General features: G+C 35.4%; 3 protein-coding genes across 7 annotated transcripts in view; 2 read left to right on the forward strand and 1 right to left on the reverse strand.

Moving 5' to 3' along the window:
- Positions 1 to 4,632, forward strand: part of LOC112045859 (glucose transporter type 1) — a 38,892-nt gene extending 34,260 nt beyond the window's left edge. For all 4 annotated transcript variants that reach the window (XM_052890614.1, XM_024082216.2, XM_024082218.2 and 1 more), the window contains one exon: positions 863 to 4,632. In XM_052890614.1, coding sequence (XP_052746574.1) covers positions 863 to 948 — 86 coding nt within the window. In that variant the 3' untranslated portion in view covers positions 949 to 4,632. The remainder of the gene's footprint in view (positions 1 to 862) is intronic.
- Positions 4,633 to 6,677: 2,045 nt separating this feature from the next.
- Positions 6,678 to 13,994, reverse strand: LOC112045876 (biogenesis of lysosome-related organelles complex 1 subunit 2). Of its 2 annotated transcripts, XM_052890615.1 has the most exons (5): positions 13,780 to 13,971; positions 13,396 to 13,615; positions 12,192 to 12,313; positions 10,746 to 10,857; positions 6,678 to 9,347 (listed from the first exon to the last, which is right to left on the reverse strand). In XM_052890615.1, the coding sequence occupies exons 2-5, from the start codon at positions 13,475 to 13,477 to the stop codon at positions 9,208 to 9,210; spliced, it is 456 nt and encodes a 151-aa protein (XP_052746575.1). In that variant the 5' UTR covers positions 13,478 to 13,615; positions 13,780 to 13,971; the 3' UTR covers positions 6,678 to 9,207. The 2 variants fall into 2 exon arrangements, with proteins under 2 accessions (XP_052746575.1, XP_023938016.2); XM_024082248.2 differs by lacking the exon at positions 13,396 to 13,615 and having other exon boundaries at positions 13,780 to 13,994.
- Positions 13,995 to 16,330: 2,336 nt separating this feature from the next.
- Positions 16,331 to 17,683, forward strand: LOC112045875 (tubulin alpha-1 chain-like). Its single transcript, XM_024082246.1, has one exon. It carries the CDS (start codon positions 16,331 to 16,333, stop codon positions 17,681 to 17,683), a length of 1,353 nt encoding a protein of 450 aa, XP_023938014.1.
- The last annotated feature ends 3,455 nt before the right edge of the window (positions 17,684 to 21,138 follow it).

A 21,138-nucleotide genomic window follows, 5' to 3' on the forward strand; every position in this document is an offset into this window, starting at 1 on the left:
AAAAAAAGAAAATTTGTTATCGTGATAAAAATTATATTGTTCATATTGTTTAATGAAGCGCGTTGAAGTCTTTATTTAGGTAGTTAAAAGGTACGAAATATTTTTTAACTTGATTTTATATATAAATTTTATGTAACTAATGCCAACATTTTAATAAATATATATAAAACAGGAAATCCTCTGAGCTGCCTGTATCCAGCAGTTCCCTGCTAGTCGCTTGATGTTATTAGTCTACCAGATGGTAGTCCAAGGTGCTGGAATGTCCACCCCGCACCGGAAAGCGCAGTATTGATTAACCCCCAATGTGGGGCTTGATATTCTCAGGCCATCTCATTAGGTGGCGGGTTGCAGGGATCCGCTAGGTGCCGGCGGCTCGAGACTGAGATGCCTGACAGTCCATGCAACAGGTCTTATCCCAGATGTGGATGTCCATCGGTTATTAATGGTGACGGTGATGACTATTGCGACCTCAGACTAAATACATAAGGACTTGTATCGCACCCAAATTCACGAACAAAATTTTCTGCCATTTTCTAAGGAAAACGAGCTTAGATTTCCTACATGTCTTATACTAAATTAACAGTTTTTGTTCGTTTTTTACACCATATAACTACATAAAAAGGTATTTTTACTGAGGTTTTTAACGCGATTGTAAACTATGAAACATCGATTCTTTAGAGACAGTGTTTATAATCGCATAAGATCGTTGATCATATATTTTGACAGAAAAATAATGTCTTGCGAGGCAGGTCTTCATCTAATTAGTCTGAGATTGCGACGCATCACTTGAACTCTGCGCCGATGTTAATGGAGAAGGAGTGGTTGTTCGTACCGCATGCATGTATGTCTGTGTGTGCAACAGTGTCGGAGCAGTCGTCGGGCGCGGGCGAGGGCCGGCCGCCGCCGCCGCTGCCGCCGCCGCGCTTCCCGCTCAGCGGCACCGTCTGACAATGGGAGCCCGCTGCGCGTGCGCCACTAGTCGCGCCACTCAAGGCCGCCGCCAACTTCTTGTTTCATGGACTCAAGCGTCAAGCCGCGGGCCGCGCCTCTATCACTACCACACAACAAATGTTCTAAATTGATGTGATTAGGTTATTAAAACGAAATAGTCTGTAAGTCACGGCGTAAATTAACATAGTTCTTTAGTCATTTTATGACGTAATTTATGAAATGCATACATAGGTACCGTATTAAGTGCCACCAGTTTCTTGTACCCATTTTAATTAAATCTTGTCGAACAGACTTTACACCAAAGCCGCCGTCCTGCGGGCCTCAGCTGGCACCCTTGAGCAAAGGCTGGTATACATATAACTTAAATAAAGAGACACCCCTAGAAACCGACGATTGGTCATCATCACAAATCTGTATTTGCTATATACGAGTATGCTGTATTTCCGCAGAGGGTCGATAACAGAGCGCCGACTTTGGTTTGAAGGCCTCTTGAAAATTTACTAAAAATATTCGAACAAATTGAAGATTTGATGAGAGTTTCAATAGGGCTCAACAATTGAAAGTCTTTGGAAAACTACATTACATGTTCTAGCTTCAGATAACTACCTATATACCTATTAATTTAAGAGATAATTACCTATGAGACTTTGATGTTAATTCAATGCCTAATGTAAAAGTAAAATAGTAGATTCGCGATGAACGAGAGAGATCATGAGTTCTTGTTCTGAGCAAAGCGAACATCGGCAGCGATACTGCAAATACTTACCTACCTATGATTTATACCTAGGTAAGGGTCTATGGTCATTTGTCATATAAAACTATATATAGGTATAAAATTAGAATATAGGTAATCTAAAATGGGTACGACAAGAGTACATTATGCTTACGACAATGATAATTGTCACTGAAACGTACAAAATACGATGAATGTACATTGTACATACATAATGTGACTGTATTGAATTGTTGATTTTTATACATAATTATATTATTTTACGAATGTTTTTATTCTCCTTTTACTCACAACTCTTATTATTGTTATATTTACTTATATAATGGTAAATTAAAGTCATATCTAAAATGACCGAGATACATTATTATTAGAATTAATTAATAATAGTAAAATAATAAATTATTATACGTACATAAATAAATCTTACCATTGGACAACAGTTTCATTGCAGTTGCGGGAATTGATTATATACATTACATATGAAATATACCTACCCAATTTATTATTTAGAACAGGGTTCCTCAAAACCACGTATCTACCCCAATAATAATTTCCATGAGGGGCATACATAGTCGTACATACCTACTCTTTACTTTGCTACGTTTCAGAATGCAATTATTATAAAAGCTAGCTGTACATTACTTATATATTTACATACTATTAAATCGTCAGGAAAAGTTGTTTTAATTCAGTATTTATTTTTTTGTTATGAAGGTATGTCTTACGAAACTAACTTAAATCAATGCACGTAACCAGCCCACTTTGAGTAACCCTGATTTAGAACAAAAATATTTTTTTAGAAAACACCACTCACAATAATGATTACAATTTACAAGATAGTAAATAGTTCTTTTCGTTTTACACTTAGTATAGTTAATTTATAGTGCTAAGTGATAATAATGAAAATTCATCATTTAAATTGGAAGCATAGATATATGATAAGTTATACAATTTGTGATGACTTTTAAGAATGTAAAGCTTTTAAACTTATACGCTCTAGAAGATGAACAAACGTTTCATTATTTATTAATTAGGGTTTCAGTAGTTACTACAGGGTTGTAGTGAATCTGTCCTCCCGTGCGTCTGTTAACTGCTCAATTCAATATTAAGACTAAAAGGTCCCGTAGCCTATCGTCATTGGAGGAGGTAGCACGGCCTAATAAATGTGTGACTAGAGCATCTCAGTGCCGACTGGTGGTTTTAATGCTCTTCATTGCCTGACTTTCATTGCGAAATTTAATTTCGTAATATCTTAATGTATTGCATACATTAAGTATAACTTCGCGATATAAATTAAGTAGTATTAATATTATTTATATTATTTACTGAATATACCTAATGTTTTAGAGTCAAAATCACACCTAAGTTACAAAATACTTAATATACTCAAATCAACTAAACTAAACGTCGACTCTAAAAGTGGATATATACATGTATATGTCATATGTAATGTATGGATATATACACGTTAATGAAATTAAGTTGGTAAATATACCTAATAAACTTACCCAGTTCTTTTCATTCACGTAAGTTCATAATGCACAAATGCATATTTATGATAGGCATAAGTTTCTAAATGCATTTTTTTCAAATACAAAGGCAGCAGAAAGTCCCATCGGTGGCTATGTTAGTGTGTGTCTAGTTATCTACTGTACTACACATGTAGGCACAATATCATAACACTCAATACTCTACACTCGATACTCACAAATATAATAAACTGACGCACAATTTTAAATGGACTAGTTAACTAAAACTTGATAATTCATGTTAAAGCTCCTAATAACAGTACTCATTCAAATCGAAATATGTAAAATATCTTACTACCTACTTACTAATTATTTTGGTATTAAATATTATATTGCGCAGGATATGCCTACGGTACCGAGAGGCCGCTGAAGTATGTCCCTTACAGCTTTTATGTCACTATCGAAAAGCCGAGATGGACTATTCGACATTGTCATATTTTTAGGAGCTTTAACAAATAGTCAGTTATCATTGATAAATTATCAAGTGTTTGAAGATATCAACTAACTAGCATAATACTTAAATGATTTAGTATTAAAGTTTTCGCACAAATAAATTTTTCTTATTTTATTTAATTACATTAATTAAAAATCAAAATAATACATTAAATAATTTAACATAAACACTACATACGCTACGGCTTGAATGATACAGAACACACACATACATGAGTGATTAATGTATGAAATTTATTTTTAACTTTAATTTAAACATTTACTAAATATGCAGAGACCTAATCTAAATAATTATGTTTGATTATTTTTTATAGAATACGAAAACACTCGATTTAAGTACATCAGCAAAGGTATAAAAATTTAAGTAGGTACAACTAAATATATAAATACTTTTTTACTCTAATTAATTTTCTTAAGTGAACAACAGCCTAGAGGAAAACCTATCTCCGTCGGTAGCAATTAGGTACCTAACTATGTTTGCTTGTCAACTTTAAATATCTACGTTAACAAGATAGTCATAGGCGTATATAGCTAGCGGGTGTGCCGAGTGGGTCGTGCCCACCCTAGAATTCTGGGCTACCGACATGGAATTCTATTATGATACTAAAAACTTGATGTCGGGGGCTAGGCCCACCCTACAAAATAATCCTAGATACGCTACTGAAGATAGTGTTTACCTGAAACATTCGATACCGATGCTACGGAACCATCAGTCGCGTGTCGATGCTGGATGCACGGTTGGACAGATTAGTTATTTGTTGGGACAAATTCCCGTTCGCTAGCGAAAAAGACCCTAAACATTCTAAAGCACTATCCACAATATATGCCACGATAATATCTGAAATGCCTTTAAGTTTGAATATACGGAGATTTCTCCATACTTGTACAAAACGAACTTGTAAAATTTTATTGGAACTAATACTTGTTATAAAAACGTAAAAAAATACACAAATGTGTTTAATTTCTTTTTACCTTGCTAACATAACTAACGTATAGGTATTTAGCTTAAGTGCCTTTGCCTTAGGAACTCCTGGGTTCGAGTCTTCTAAGTAACATTCTCATCTCGAGGTTGACAAAATGGTTACATCCCGAGCCTCAGAGTTGTGGGAGCTAAAAGTGATCATGATCGTTAACAAGTCAAATATTATCACCCTAAACTCACCAACCACCACTCTGCTCTCACCGCATTACACCCTGTAGTGGGCCGTTTAAAAAGGCTGATCCGTATTGATAAAATAATAGTAATAGCTATGTTTTATTCAACTAATGATGACTTTAAGAGCCCCCACATTATATACGTAGGTACATAGCCGTGATAGCCCAATGGATATTACCTCTGCCTTTTATTTATGTGCATTTTAAGAAATTTATTATCACGTGTCTCAAACGGTGACGGAAAACATCGCGAGGAAAGCTGCATACCTGAGAATTTCTCTACGTGTGTGAAGTCTGCCAATCCAATTGGTGGACGTGGTAGACGACATCCAGCGTGGTGGACTAGGCCTAACCCCTCTCATTCTGAGAGGAGACTCGTGCTCCGAACAGTGAGCCGAATATGAGTAATGATGACAAATTATATCAGTTTCTGACGAACCAAAGCGCATTTATTAGGGTACAACCATTACGACTTGTTCCCAAGAGACGTCGAGCCTATAGTCGTAATTCAAAAGCGTATCAATTTGGATACGAATGACGGTTTCTATCGGAAACTCTATCGCCAATCGTAACACTCTCTACATAAGGGACATAACGCAATAACTACAATATAATACCACGTCTAACTATAACCACGGTCACTACCTATGGCCGCAACGAACCTGAAGAAGCTATGTGATTATGGGTCCTTGGCCGCTGACCGGGCCGTCACGACTGGTACTCACACACGTATCTTGCTACCAGTGGCGTAGCGTGCCTTAGGGGCCCTGTATCAAAATTAGTTGAGGGCATATCCCGAATAATCTCTCTCATCACAAAGTAAAACTGCTACCAAAATGTTTGTTGTAACATATTACTACCCAAAGTATAATATTTTTTGGGTTCGAGTGGGAGTATTAAAATAAACAATGAAAATGCCTAAATTTCTAATTTCCAAATATAACAAAATAGATATACAGTTTTGATTAGTGAATTACATTTTACTAATTTTTGCTTTCACACGTAAGGGGCCCCTGTAGTCCGGAGGCCCCGTATCATTGATACGGTAGCTATGCCCCTGCTTGCTACGTGTAGTTTGATAGGAGCGTTCCCGTTCTAAGATTCGGCTCGGCCAGCTATTATTTCAAGAACAGAATAACAACTGTCAATTTTCTGCATTACGACCAGTCATGTCCGTGGCCACAAATCTGGCAACAAACCGTATCTCTTGCTACCACGCTCTACGACTCGTCTTGGTCGTCACCGCATAGAGCGCGAGATCCCTTAGATACGAGTAGATGGGTCACAGACTTGGGGCTCGACTTATTAGGCTTCTCGGAACCGACGACAGCTGCGACGAATGGTGATGCGAACTTGCATGGAGATATATGTTGATATGTGTTGGTTTACGCTAACGAACACCGTAGTGTGCAATTTTTCATGGCGGAGTAAATAGTAGCTAAAAGTAGCATCAGCTTGCCAGTGAAAACCCGTCGATACCATAAATTTTTGCGCATCAAAGTCTTTACAAAAGGCCTATGTCCTGCGTGGACGTCCATCGGCTGATATGATGATGATGATAATAATGATGATACCTAAATTATGATTAAGGAGCTGACAGTAAGTTCAGAAAAAGTAGCATAAGTTACGCTTTACAACAGCAGCTATCTGCTAGTTAAAGTCCCGTAAAAATCGGTTTGGCTGTTTTCAAAATTAATCGGAACATACAGACCGACAGATAAAAATATTAATATTTAAAGGCTCATCAATTAAGTCAGCAAAATTAAAGATTACAGAGGTTCAGATTATTTATATTAACTTTAAAAAAATTGTTCGCTTGTAATTTCGGGAATATGCGAAAATAAATAAAACGAAGATTTACATTAAATATTTTGTATTATAGTAGACCATGACTTACAGAAAATAAAATAAAAATATTCAAAATGTGTGAAACATAGGTAGTAGGTAGGAATAATTGTAACCACTTTGAAGGTTTCTATTGTACACTCATGCATCCTGTGTTAAGTACACAATAGCTTAGAATGACTAACTAGTAACTTACTTATGAGTGTGCATTTTATGCACAAAACTTAAACATACTTATAAAAAAAATAAGAATTCAGGAATGTCTTAAGTGCAGTATACGCCACTAATGGCGACGGTCACATACGAATTCAAAGTCAAAGGTCAAATTTATTCATTGTGAATAAAGATTTTGATCCGTTTTTGAACGTTTTATTACATAGAATTAACAGAACATTTCATACACTTAAAATATACACTTATAATAAAACTGTAACAGATCCATTTCTGTACATTGAAGATATTTTGCAAAATTTTATATAATCGATACTGAAGCAAAAAAAAACACTTTTTTATATTTGTCTCTCTGACTATCTGTCCGCTGAAACTACTGAATAAATTCAAATGAAACTTAGCACGATAGAAAGGGGGAAATTATGAAATAGAGGATAAAAGTTTACATAGAATTACACGCGAACGTAGTCGCTAGTATATAAATATATTCATTAGTCAAACAGAATAAATAATAAAAAAAAATTGTGTTGTCTTTAACGTATGAATAAATCAATAAAGGTTTCACAAAAAAAATGTCATTATTAGGACAACATATTCTTATTCTAATTATTATCCTACTCTAAAAAAGGAATTGAAAAGAATTAAATTATATTATTAATTAAGTGCTTAGGAGAAAAATATATATACGTATAAATTTTTCTCATTTCCAAGTAATAAAGCAAATATTACGCATAATATGTATTTGCATCTAATAGTACTGAAATCAATAAAGCATTTTCCTCGAAGTTCTCAAGAACAGCTCATATTTTGATGATTTTTTTTATTAATTTTGTTTTTTGATATAATTTGAAATCGAAACCTGTTGGAATGGAGACAGATTGATTTATTTAAACAATATCTATGCTATTTATATAATTAATAATTAAAAAATACTACCGACAACAAGGACACAAAGTATACAGGAAACTAATGAGCGAAAGAAAACATTATTATTTACATTATGATTGATTTTACATTAAAACTAATGGGTAAACTACTAACCATCCCCTGTTTTTCTGCCCCCTGAAAAATCATCAAAATCGGAGCTATTCAGAGCGGAGCTTCCGGAATATGCTTGTTTTTTTATTAATTGACTTGAGTATAGTAAGAGCTTACTGTGTCTTAGAAAATGTAAGTATAAAATTCCCAAAGACAAAAACAAAATAGATATTTTACTAATTTACAAGTAATAAAGTAAATATAATGTATAGAAGGTAATTGCCGTAGTAGCTCTACTAGTCGTCTCACTGCTGAGCTCGAGTCTCCTCTCAGAATGAGAGGGGTTAGGCCAATAGTCCACCACGCTGGCCCAATGCGGATTGGCAGACTTCACACACGCAGAGAATGAAGATAATTCTCTGGTATGCAGGTTTCCTCACGATGTTTTCCTTCACCGATTGAGACACGTGATATTTAATTTCTTAAAATGCATACAACTGAAAAGTTGGAGGTGCATGCCCGGGACCGGATTCGAACCCACACCCTCCGGAATCGGAGGCAGAGGTCATATCCACTAGGCTATCACTGCTCTTCTACTAGTAAGAAGAGCTTATTGTGTCCATGAGAATGAATAATATACCCAAACACCACACAATAAAACAAAATAGTTATTATGACCTAACACACTTACTTACTAAAAATGACTAATCATATGTACCTGACTATTTTTACATATTTCTGAAAAATGTAATCAATCAAGAGTTGAGTGAAAAGACAACAGTGTTATCTGTTATAATTAAATATTTTTTTATAGAAACAGATAAAGTGTGACATATTTATTTAATAGCAGAAATAATTACATATCTTCGAGCCAATGAGTACACAAATGTGCATTGATAAATGATATCAATATGAAAAAAAATATATTTTTTTAAAGTTGATATCGTATTCAAAAGAACCTAGGCCTGTAGTCATATGGCACGTAGATTCTTTTTCTACGAAAGTTAAATAACGTATGGGAATGACATTTGCTATCGAGGTCACGTGATCAAATTGTCTATAGGATCTGTCATCCCCATACAATTTTTTTAGTTTTCGAAGCGTTAGCGTTTGTAGAAAGAAAATCGACGTGCCATATGGCTACAGGCCTTGTGCCACCAAATTATAAACTCTGCAACAAATTGATAAACTTGGTGAAATACGAACAAACCGTAATAATAATTTCATGTAAAACAGTACTGCTGATATACAAATACTTACAGTACTGTACTGTTGGCTGTACTGTGTTATATCAACACGCTACTCTTATAGTTTTTAGTTTACACACTTAACAAACTGACACTCAACTCTTGCTCTGCATATTAAATTATGATAAATAGTCAACTATAAAGTTCAATTTTCTTGTAGTTGCTTGAAACGTGCTTTTAATTGCTTGGTGTAGCTGTCCAAGCGATAGGCGTTTGCTTCGATCATTGCGACTTTTGAGTCAAATTGATCGATTTGAAGTAACAATGGTCTAATAAGTTCAGCATCTGTAAATAAGTGTACATGAATTAATTAACTACGAATGTATGTATATGTATATTTATTGTCAAATATTTTTATAAAGCGTACTTGAGCTTGACTACAGTCATGCCTAATGATGGAAAACGCTTGCCTAAAAGATGCCAGTTCACTATTGTCTTGAAGGGGCACAAATCAGGCAATACTGACGCCGGTAGAATATTCTAAATCTTAGCTGATATAGTTAGAAACGTTTATTTTCTGGATGTCAACAACAAAATGTTGCCAATGTTCATGGCATCTCGATATTGTGGTACAATGGAGATCAAAGATCCCAGAATACTTTCCAAATTATATTCGGTAAAAAACAGTAGGCAAGCAATGTTACGTCACTTGTATACTTTGGACTGTATAATAGATATAGGTACACGTATTATGCAGCACTGTTACATTGACTGATATTCAAACAATCTGTAAGATTTCTTTTCATATGTATAAACTTATCAGAATAATCAAAACAGTTTCGTTTTAATGGTTTCTGTCCTCATTCAAGGCAAAAGCGTTTTCATTGCATGAAATCACAAACGCTATTAGGAGACTGGTTTGTTCACGCGCCGTTCTGGATCTGACAGGAATCGGGTCACTTCTGACAGAGATGATCGATTTATTGTAACAACTTCATTACAAAATCGACCCCTTAACGCTTTTAACTGCAGCAACAGCTACATGTTATACTTAGGGTTGCTGTAACTCTACAATAAGAAGAAGGTTGAAGAAGCGTGGACTGGCACGGCACAAGCCAGCAAATGGGCCGAAATTAACTGCAGACCATCGGAGAGCGCGCCCTAACTTTGTCATACATCAAGTGGAGCAACATACTCTATTCTGATGAGTGTAAGATTATGCTGTATCGTAACGACGGAAGGAACAAGGTCTACAGAAGAGATAAAGAATGTTTTGCACAATGCTGCATTGAACAAAATGTCAGCTTTGGTGGCGGTTCGTGGACAATTGAGGGAGGAATTCGTGCAAGAGATCCTGTCTCAGAAACACTTCGCCAGCTGCAAAATGCAATCCAAGAGAAATGGCATGCCACAACATTTGATTGTGACTCTCATCCGCATGGAAGCGTATGGAACCGTATATAATAAGCAGAGCTCAAGGAGGGAATACAAGTTATTAAATAAACGTTTCTTGGCTTTTTTTATTATGTGTGTTGTTTAATCAATTTCCTTCATACTCCATACAAGGTAATAAAAAATAAAGTTTCAAAACTATAACCCGATATAAGAAAATATTTCAGATTAAAATAAAAAAATGCACAGGAACAAAAATGGCCCGTGGACGCACCCATTATATACCTAGCATGTACTTGCGAGGTGTTTCGATTTTTCTGATGAGAAGTATATAATGAATATTAGACTTACACATATGATTACATTCTTTGAGAGTCTTGCTGAGGTTGACAACCAAACTTCTTAAATCAGCGTGTTTGGTGATAGTTAACCTATTGACTTCTTCCAACAGTGTATACATATCCTGCAAATAAGTTAATACACATTTCACAGAGGCTAAAAAATATAAGTTTGTATCGTTTATAAATTCATCTTAATAAATAAATATGAATGCTCACTCATCACGAAAAATGAAAACCGGTTGACATGCAAAGATGAAATTTGGCAGCGAGGTAGTTTATAGTTTAATCCATTCTTAATGGACGTCCACTCAGAACAGATTTTGCACCAGGGCCAGATTAAGGAGGTCTAAGTGCGGACGAAGTCGCGGGCGTCCACTAGTAATAATTAAATGACAATGGGCACCACAGAATGAAGGCTATACCTAAAGTATACAGATATAAGAAACAGTGGAATATGAGTAGATAGAATAAAGGCCCTGGTTTATGAGAATATAGTCTGCATTATTGTGGGGATTGTCATACTTTCCAGTTGTGGGAATTGATCCCACAACATTGTATGCAAAAGTAAAGGTTACTTCCCACTATGCCATATACATGGTCATCAAAAATAATACTCATAGTTGCCATAAAATTGAATTCATACTGATAAAAGATGTTATTTTCAATATTTAGCATTAAATATCCTTTGTAAAGATGTTGTCCTTTGAAGTGTTTATCTGTGATTTCATAATAACTATGTTTTCTCAAATACTTCATAAATAGTTTACACAATCAAGTGTTTATAAAAAAACTGTCTGCTTGTGTTAACTGCGGAACCAATTTTAGTGGAACTTATGGGACATGGAAGATAGAGGAGGTTCTAATTCTAATCTCAAAGTGAATAAAAATGTCAGGTAATAATATTCATTACTTGAAAACTCTAAATTGAAGTTATGTGGGTTCCCAACACGCCTTGGTCAAATATAAAATTATTCAATTCTTACAAAAATTCTTCAAAAATATTCAAATTCTTCAAAAGCAAAGTTAATAAAAATATAGTAGTAAAGTTTTCAAGCTTTGATTGGGCTCGAGTGTATATCTAACTGTATACTGCACATGAAATGGACTTTGCTAGGTTTTATTCATTTATTTACTCTTTTTCTGACCATTTCTTCACTCACTTGACTTGACGTCACTTGACTTTTGGATTGACATCACTCAAAAGGTTATGTTCTCACTTGATTAAGTCAAGTGAGAACATAACTTTTAGAGTGCTGGTTGGTTATTGGATCGACAACAATCTAAAGGTTATGTTAACTGAAAGAACTTAAAACAATAACAGCTAACTCAACATTCCATGAGCAAGTAATCAAATGAGATGTTCAAGGCAAGTATTTAATACATTTCCTTTTCAGCTTTCACCAGATTATTGTTGTGTGAAACAATAAATATAAGTAAAAATTTATTATTATAGTACCTGTCCAGTAGAAACCTCTGTCTCCAAATAATCTTTTGTTTTTGTGAACAGTTGAGTTGCAAGACGACTTAGTACTGGGTCATGGCAGTGCATTTCAAAGCACGAGCAGCTTCTGGACAGAGCTAAATGAAAAAAACATATTATTATAATCCAAAAATAGCACAAAGAGTATAACAATAATAATAGACACTGCATCAGCAATGATAAAGTTTATGAGATTAAAGTGCTCAAAGATTGTGTGCCTCGTTATTTTGTGTCATCAGTACAAAGACAAACAGTTGGCATTATCTTGGAACAGCGGAGTTCAACAACCTTGTATGCAAGTTGGAAGTTACATCACCCATTCCATCACCACCTGTCAGAAACACATTCTATGAGCAGCCAGAATTTAGCAATACCCTCAGTGACAAGTTAACTCTTGACTGTGATCTCAGCTGATGTTAAGTTATAAGATGTATTGATGATAAGTATATTCCTCAGTTAGATAGTATGAAAACCTCAGCATTAGCAACTGAACAGGAGTGGTCATCAAAAATAAAAGCCTGAATTATGAAACTTGTATCATGTAAAAAGTGTGTAAGTTGTTAATGTAATCTTGAGTTCAGCTTTAAAATTTTGATCTATTTATTCTTTATTATAATAAGTTCAGAGAGCAACAACATATTATACTATGCAGACATTAGATGTTACATGACTACAAAATCCCTGCAAAAAATTATCTAAATTTGCCTGAAGACAAAAATCTTCGAACAGTGCGTGTTGCCAGTGATGACAACACACACTGTTCCTATGGTTCCAAATCAGAAATGAGGAGATCCACAGGAGAACCAAAGTCACTGAGCCATGTCAGTGACCAAAGTCACTGACATGGCTCAAAGAGTTGCAAAGCTGAAGTGGCAATGGGCAGGGCACATAGTTCGAAGAGCTGATGGACGTTGGTGTCCCAAAGTGCTGGAATGGCAACCCCGCACTAGTAAGCTCAGTGTTGGTCGACCCTCCACCAGGTGGACGACATCAAGAGAATTGCAGGGATTCGCTGGATGCAGGTGGCTCAGTGATGTTTGAAAGGAAGGCCGAAGTCCTGCAGTGGACGCCCATCGGCTGATATGATGATGATGATGACTGAATGCATACACACACAAATTTGTGTTTACTTACATTTAAATTCTAATCCACATTTATAGTTTTTCATGTCTACACTCACCTACCTTTAGGAGGCCTACGCCCACCAATGGGTCAATAAAAATGTGAAGTTGATGAAGATTTAAAGAGATAATATCCAACATAAAACATAAAATTACTTATAATAAATTGAATACTCTTTAAAGTAATGACTTGAATTAAAGGGTAGTTCATTTACAAGGTAATTCAGATGGTAGACGCAGTTTAACTTGAAAATGACATCAAATTTACTCCATCTGAAACTGAAATTGTCTGATCAAGTTCCATGTTATGAATATGAGATTCACAGCTTGGATGTTGATACTTGGGTTCACGAATTATAACTAAAACATAACAAAGTTAGTCGTGACATAGGTAGTTATATTTTAAATATAAGCTAAGGAAATAATATAAGATAAACAAATACCTGTATCTTGCGCATCTCCCACCCATTTGTTAACATCTTCCTCAGACATCGTTAAACTTTTAAACGAAAGGAAATACTGCAAAATCTGCTAATAAATATCTGATAGTACAATTTAGATCAATTTTATTGTTATATGGCTATTCTATTAAAAGTTTATCTTTATCTTAATTCTGATAAAGTTCACCACACAAACATCCAATTCACTATGACCACAGACCATGACATAATGTCAAATTGTCAAATACATGACAGTGACACTGACACATTATGTGTGACCATCTTCAATTTACTAATTCTGCCACAATTTATTAGAAAACCTGCCATATCCAGCCACATCCTGGAGTAAAAAATAAAAAAAATACTGCCGACTCACTATGTAAATCTATGTATATTAAATCACCATCTCGTAAATCTATGTACAGCACACTATAAAATATTTTCAACAATACTAACCCTGATTAGCCTACTGTGCTTTATGTAGGACCACAGATTACTTTAAACTAGTAAAATGTAGGATGGTCAAAATATTTTGTTTCTTCGAATATTGCAATATGGGTATCAATTTCAATGGCTTATCATGAGGATTTCAAAATGGTAAGTACACCATAATCATATTAAAAAAAACTACAATTAGCAAAACGTTATTTATTAATTGTCTGTAGAAAATAAACAATGTCTATGACTGTAAGTGCGAGCAGGTTAGTGAAGTAACTTTATATAACATCTAAATAGACTGAATAAAATAAATATATATATATATTTATTATAAGAATAAAAAAATCGGACAAGGGCGAGTCGGACTCGGCCACCGAGGGTTCCGTACAAAGTAGATACATACCAGTGGTAGAATCTTTACAAATAGCCGACTGACGATTCAAAAGTGCTTACTGAGCCTACTTGAAATAAATGAATATTGAATTTTGAATTTTTTGAAGTAGGATATTTGTTTGATAAACGATCATCATTTCTAACTGCTCGTAACGTGTGTGAAGTCTGCCAATCCGTGCTCAACAAGGAGCCGAATAACCCATACTCGGCTCATTGTTGAGCACGAGTCTCCTATCAGGAGGGGGGCTAGGGCTTTGTCCACCACACTGGGCAAATGTGGATTGGCAGACTTCACTCACGTAGACAATTGAGAAAAATCTCACGTAAGTATGCAGGTTTCCTCGAGATGCTTTTCCTTCACAGTTTGAGACACCTGATATTTAATTTCTTAAAATGCACATAATTGAAAAATTTTAGAGCATGCCCCGGACTGAATTCGAACCTACGCCCTCTGAATCGAAGGCAGAGGTCATATCCACTGGGCTATAACGTAAATGGGGTGAACGATGACGTACTATCTATACTAATAAAAGCTAAAGAGTTTGTTTGTTTGATTGATTGAACGTTTTAATCTCAGGAACGACTGGTCCGATTTGAAAAATACTTAAGGTAGGTATTCAACATTTATTGATCATTCCTGAAAGTCCAATAATGTCACCCAAGGTGTACAAAAGTTTTATTTATGGCATGCGCTGCAAAAACTATTGATGTTACAATAAAATAATGTACTACAACTTTGCCGAACACATCATTTTCTACAAAAAATGTCGCAACAGCATATATCTATCTTCTATATTTTAGCAGATATAGTACCTTTTGTAATTTAATAAATTATTAAAATCATACACTAAGGTTTACGTCATTATTTACAAAACTAAACTAAAATACTTATCAAAATGAGTTACTTATTTATCAAGAAATTATAGAGATAAGATTTGCATTTTACAGTATGTTAATTAGTCATATAGTTTTGGAGATAATACAAAATTTCTTAAAAACGCAAAATAGCCGCTAAAAGAAGCCCCGCGGTTTCACACACATTTTTACTCCGTGTACTTTCGGACACGGAGTAAAAATGTATTGCCTATGACACTCGCAAATAACGTAGCTTTCTAGTGGCGAAAGAATTTTCAAAATCGGTTCTGTAGATCCAGAGATACCCCCTATAACCACACAAACTTTACCTCTTACAATCTTCTATATCGAATATATATATACGAATCTACTTAATATATTACAATTTTCATGTTGCATTTGTAAAACTTGGTACTACCAAAAAATTACTAAAAAATAAGCATTCCATATTTTTCAAAATTCTGCCCCTAAATGATTAAAAAGCAGTTGATGATTTTTATAATATTAATCGTTCATGTTTCGAGGTATAGTTTAGTAAAATTATTAGTGGACTATTTAATATACCTACTTAACACATGATATATTAATAGAAGGGGGTGAAATAGGGGTTGAAAGTTTACATCGATTTCCACTTGGACAAGGTCGCGGGTGTCTGCTAATACCTATATCATAAACGGATTTAGTCAAACTAACAACTTTTTGATTTATTAAAAGTAAAACAAATTTAAATTCAGAATAACACTAGAATTTGTTTCGAGTGAATTTGAAATCTTCAATCGAATAAAAGCTGTGTGATCTTAAGTGTCAGGTTTGAGCCTTCTATTGCACAAATAAAATATAATATTAATTTACTTAATTAAAATACAAAATGCGTGAATGTATATCCATACATGGGGGACAAGCAGGTGTACAAATTGGCAACGCATGCTGGGAACTTTATTGTTTGGAGCATGGGATTCAACCGGATGGCCAAATGCCTTCAGATAAAACAGTCGGAGGCGGTGATGATTCATTCAATACATTCTTTAGCGAAACTGGAGCAGGTAAACATGTTCCTCGAGCTGTCTTTATCGATTTGGAACCTACAGTCGTAGATGAAGTGCGTACTGGTACATATCGGCAACTGTTTCACCCTGAGCAGCTAATAACTGGAAAGGAAGATGCAGCGAATAATTATGCAAGAGGTCATTACACTATTGGAAAAGAAATAGTTGATCTTGTGTTAGATAGAGTACGCAAATTGGCAGATCAATGCACTGGTCTCCAAGGGTTTTTGATCTTTCATTCATTTGGTGGTGGCACTGGATCTGGTTTTGCATCACTTTTGATGGAGCGCTTATCAGTTGATTATGGTAAAAAATCTAAATTGGAATTCGCCATTTACCCAGCACCGCAGATTTCCACTGCAGTAGTGGAGCCATATAACTCCATTTTGACGACGCATACAACCCTAGAACATTCTGATGCTGCTTTTATGGTAGACAACGAAGCCATATATGATATTTGTAGAAGAAATTTAGACATAGAGAGGCCAACTTACACTAATTTAAATCGTTTAATTGGACAAATAGTATCTTCGATCACAGCTTCTCTTCGCTTTGATGGAGCGTTAAATGTAGACCTCACAGAATTTCAAACTAATTTAGTGCCTTATCCGCGAATCCATTTTCCTTTAGTTACTTATGCTCCAGTTATATCTGCAGAAAAAGCTTATCATGAGCAACTCTCAGTAGCTGAAATTACCAACGCTTGCTTTGAGCCTGCAAATCAGATGGTAAAATGTGATCCTAGACATGGCAAATATATGGCATGTTGCATGCTATATCGCGGTGACGTAGTACCTAAAGATGTCAATGCAGCCATAGGAACTATCAAAACAAAACGCACAATTCAGTTTGTTGATTGGTGCCCCACTGGATTCAAAGTAGGTATTAATTATCAACCACCTACTGTTGTTCCGGGCGGAGACCTGGCAAAAGTTCAACGTGCTGTCTGTATGCTATCCAACACGACTGCAATTGCAGAAGCATGGTCGCGTTTGAACCACAAATTTGATTTGATGTACGCAAAGCGTGCTTTCGTACACTGGTATGTGGGCGAAGGTATGGAGGAAGGAGAATTCTCTGAAGCTCGTGAGGACTTGGCTGCATTAGAAAAGGACTACGAAGAAGTTGGTATGGACTCTGGCGAAGGAGAAGGGGAGGGTGGCGAAGAATATTAACGTGGAACTGCAATGCTTATATATTTTAGATCAATTTGAATATTTAAGTTCGAAAATGTAATATTTTTAACACTGACAATAATATTACTCATTAAGGTTTTTAACATTAAATTTACAAGTAGACAGTAGGTACTTTACTTGTTTTTATTTTGGGTTGGGCAACATCTTAATTACCTACTTGCAGTCGGGTTCCCGTAGAGCCTGTCCAAATAAGGCGTTTTTTTATAGTAGGTGTATTAAGCGGATCTATGACTAGGTGTCTGGACGCATCGTATCAAACTGATTTTTAAGATTGTTTAATCTTTGTATAGAAAAGTCTTTAAAAGTGCGTCTTCTACTATTATTCCCCGTGGTCCCTCAGGAACTACGGCTAAGAGCGGCTTCAGGCTTGCGTTTTATACGCGCGTATGAGCTTGTTTTTGGAAGCGCATGTAGACGCGGTATATAATTCCGGGATTTAGGATGATTATTTTTTCCCACTTCTACGTCTCTGGGAAATGTGGAATGCGGATAAAATAAAATAAAATATAAAAAAATTAAATTTAAAAAAATATATAAATTCCGTCGATAGGATAGAGGGAGGACGGCTTTCCTTAGTTCTGACGGGCTAATGAAATCGTCTTCGGAGCTGTGGAGGTTAGGCCGACACAAACTTTTCAATTTTGGTTTATCACCGCGATGTGATTAGGTCGTTGTGACCCGGTGGCTTTTGTGGGGTCGAAAGGGTACCCACGATTTCAAGCTCCGTCAACGCGGCTGCATACTTCTTCCAGTCGTTTGTTCGATATAGTGCAATCGCGCCGGAGATTCAGTGTGACCAGTATGGTTTGGTGTTCAGTGTCGCCATCATGAAGGATCTTCACGCTGATAGGATGTTCCGTCCTGTTGTGCAGCACGATGTTTAATACTTCTGGTTATCTAATGAGCCATATTCCTCGTAAAGGTTTTAAAAAAATCCGCTAGGTACAGAATCGGGGAGAGACATATGACCGTTTAATTATAGTAAGCGATAGTTTTAATTTTTAATACAAGACGTAACATTTTCAAACGGTAATATTTTAAAATTAGTTTTAGTAACGATAACGAACCGACAGTACTGTAACATCTTTATCGTAAGTGTAAAAGAATTTTATATTTCTTAGGACAAGCGTCGTTTGTTAATAAGGGATTAGACTTTTCCTGGGAAGATTAAAAAATGGTCCACAGATAGATGACGTGTTTTGAATTCTCTATTGAGAACAACGGCAAACGTGCGTCTATAGAATAAATAAAATATATTGTAATAAAATATATTGGAATTAAAGGAAGATGATGTATGTTTTTGTCAATAGATAATTCAAAACATAAGCATTATTTGATAACGGAATTTGAGTGCAATTTTGTGCTCCGAGTACGGTACGTTTAAATGGCATTTACTACTTAGCTATAGTTATAGTTTTCTTTCTAATTTTATTACTACTTAACCGAGAATTTATCACGTATCCTAATACAAGTCAAGTGTTCCCCCTCTACCAGCTAAACGGTTGTTAGCTGGTAGATAGCGGACACTTGATTCTAACAAAATTTAGCTTAAAACCTTAATATTTTACAAACGGATCCCTAAATTGAAAACTAGTTGTACCCCTCATATCTCTCAAATATATTACATTCAACGTTACCTGATACTAGGAGATATTAACAAGGCAATACTAATATAAACTGTTTCTTTTGTATGAAAAAATTACCACATGTTTATGTGGAAGTTTCAGTTTCGGCCAATTCGGTTCGGTTTCGGTTTCGGTTTCTGCCGTGCAATGGTGATAACTGTGGTGCTAAGTACTTGTACCTCTAAGCCGCCGGTCTATACTCTATAGGTATTTTGTCTAAGCCATTGACGTAATAAAAAATGTATAAAATATGTCAAATTCCTGTTTGTAATATACTAACTTTGACACATTTTCATAGTTTAATAAAATCCTTGAAAAAAAATATGTAAACAATAAACAAATCTTTTGTAGGAATTTTCTTATTTAATATGTTATCTTTTTTATTCTCATTTTGTTTGATTCTCAATACTAGTATTAAAATTTACATGTCTACTTTTGGTTGTTACTTAAGAAAATCGTCCGGAAAATCAATTTACTAAAGGTAATAATTTTGTGTTAGGTACCTAAACCTGTTCACGTTTCGCTGTAGATTTGTAATTTGATTCGAGCCCGGAATCGGACTCAGGGTACGGTAGGTATAAAATAAAGCATTAACTACTGCGCCTCGAAGTTTGCCAAAATAATTGTAATGTAATTGGAGTTAGGCATTGGTGTCCTTAGATGGTGGAGCAGAGCCACAGGCAATCACCTAGACCCACAACAAACTTTTAAAATTATTTTCAAATCTAAAGTTTTTACTTTGCTATTATATAGAAAAAAAGCGCAAAGCTATCATTATTTTTAGGGTTCCGTAGTCGACAAGGTTGTGTTTATTCGTCGTCATCATCATCATCGTATCAGCCGATGGACTTTTATGAATTCTATCTAATAAAAATCATATCGGATCGGATCACTCTATTAAAATTTACGCGTGGTTTCACTTTTCAGCATGGTGTACGATCAATGCCGTGATAGCCCAGTGGATATGACCTTTGCCTCCGAATCCGAAGGGTGTGATTTCGAATCCGGTCCGGAGCATGCACCTCAAACTATTCAGTTGTGTGCATTTTAAGAAATTAAATATCACGTGTCTCAAGCGGTGAAGGAAAAACATCGTGAGGTAGCCTGCATACCAGATATTTTTTTCAATTCTCTGCGTGTGTGAAGTCTGCTAATCCGCATTGGCCAGCATGGTGGGCTATAATTTCCTAACCCTCCTATTCTGAGAGGAGACTTCTCAGCAATGAGCCGAATATGGGTTGATAATGATGATAATAATGTACCTACAATCTATCATCCCCTTTAGAATTAGAGGTTTTTTTCCAAACTTATATTTGACCAAAATCGAAGTTTACCCTCCTTAATAAAATGTTTCGATTTTTCCTGAAGAGAAATTTATAGTATTTTATTTAAGGCTTTCTGTAATCAATAACGCTACTATCGCAAAGGGTAGTAGGTTTCGTTTCTCGTGCCCAGGATACTGCTATCGTTAAGACCGCCACTGATTTCATACGATGTTCAGGGCGAAAATATAGAGAATATTTTCACTAGCTTGCACTCATTAGCTTATTCTGTACGCCTAACATGCGACCAAAGACATATTACGTGATATAAATTGACAAATTTTAATCAATAGAACCGCAACCGGAAAACCGTTCTTTTTCATTGCGTTGGGACGAAATATGTGGGACTGGAACAACACCTCTTTTCTTCCCTTGGTCGCAAGCTAGGTCTACTAGTTACATTAGTGAAATAACAACTCAATTATATAATCAATTGTGTTCTTTATTAGGTACAGCAACAGTAACTAAACTGACCCTAGTTCTGAAA

This window comes from Bicyclus anynana, chromosome Z, assembly GCF_947172395.1.
Source record: "Bicyclus anynana chromosome Z, ilBicAnyn1.1, whole genome shotgun sequence".
NCBI classification, from domain to species: domain Eukaryota; kingdom Metazoa; phylum Arthropoda; class Insecta; order Lepidoptera; family Nymphalidae; genus Bicyclus; species Bicyclus anynana.

What these genes read in the sequence shown, in the direction of transcription:
- LOC112045876 (XM_052890615.1), bottom strand. Translation starts at nt 13,477, where the DNA reads ATGTTGGATATTATCTCTTTAAATCTTCATCAACTTCACATTTTTATT. An exon ending in CGTAGGCCTCCTAAAGGTAG is followed by an intron (nt 12,314 to 13,395) that starts GTGAGTGTAGAC and finishes TTTTTCATTTAG; the next exon opens with CTCTGTCCAGAAGCTGCTCG. An exon ending in CAGAGGTTTCTACTGGACAG is followed by an intron (nt 10,858 to 12,191) that starts GTACTATAATAA and finishes ACTTATTTGCAG; the next exon opens with GATATGTATACACTGTTGGA.
- LOC112045875 (XM_024082246.1), top strand. Translation starts at nt 16,331, where the DNA reads ATGCGTGAATGTATATCCATACATGGGGGACAAGCAGGTGTACAAATT.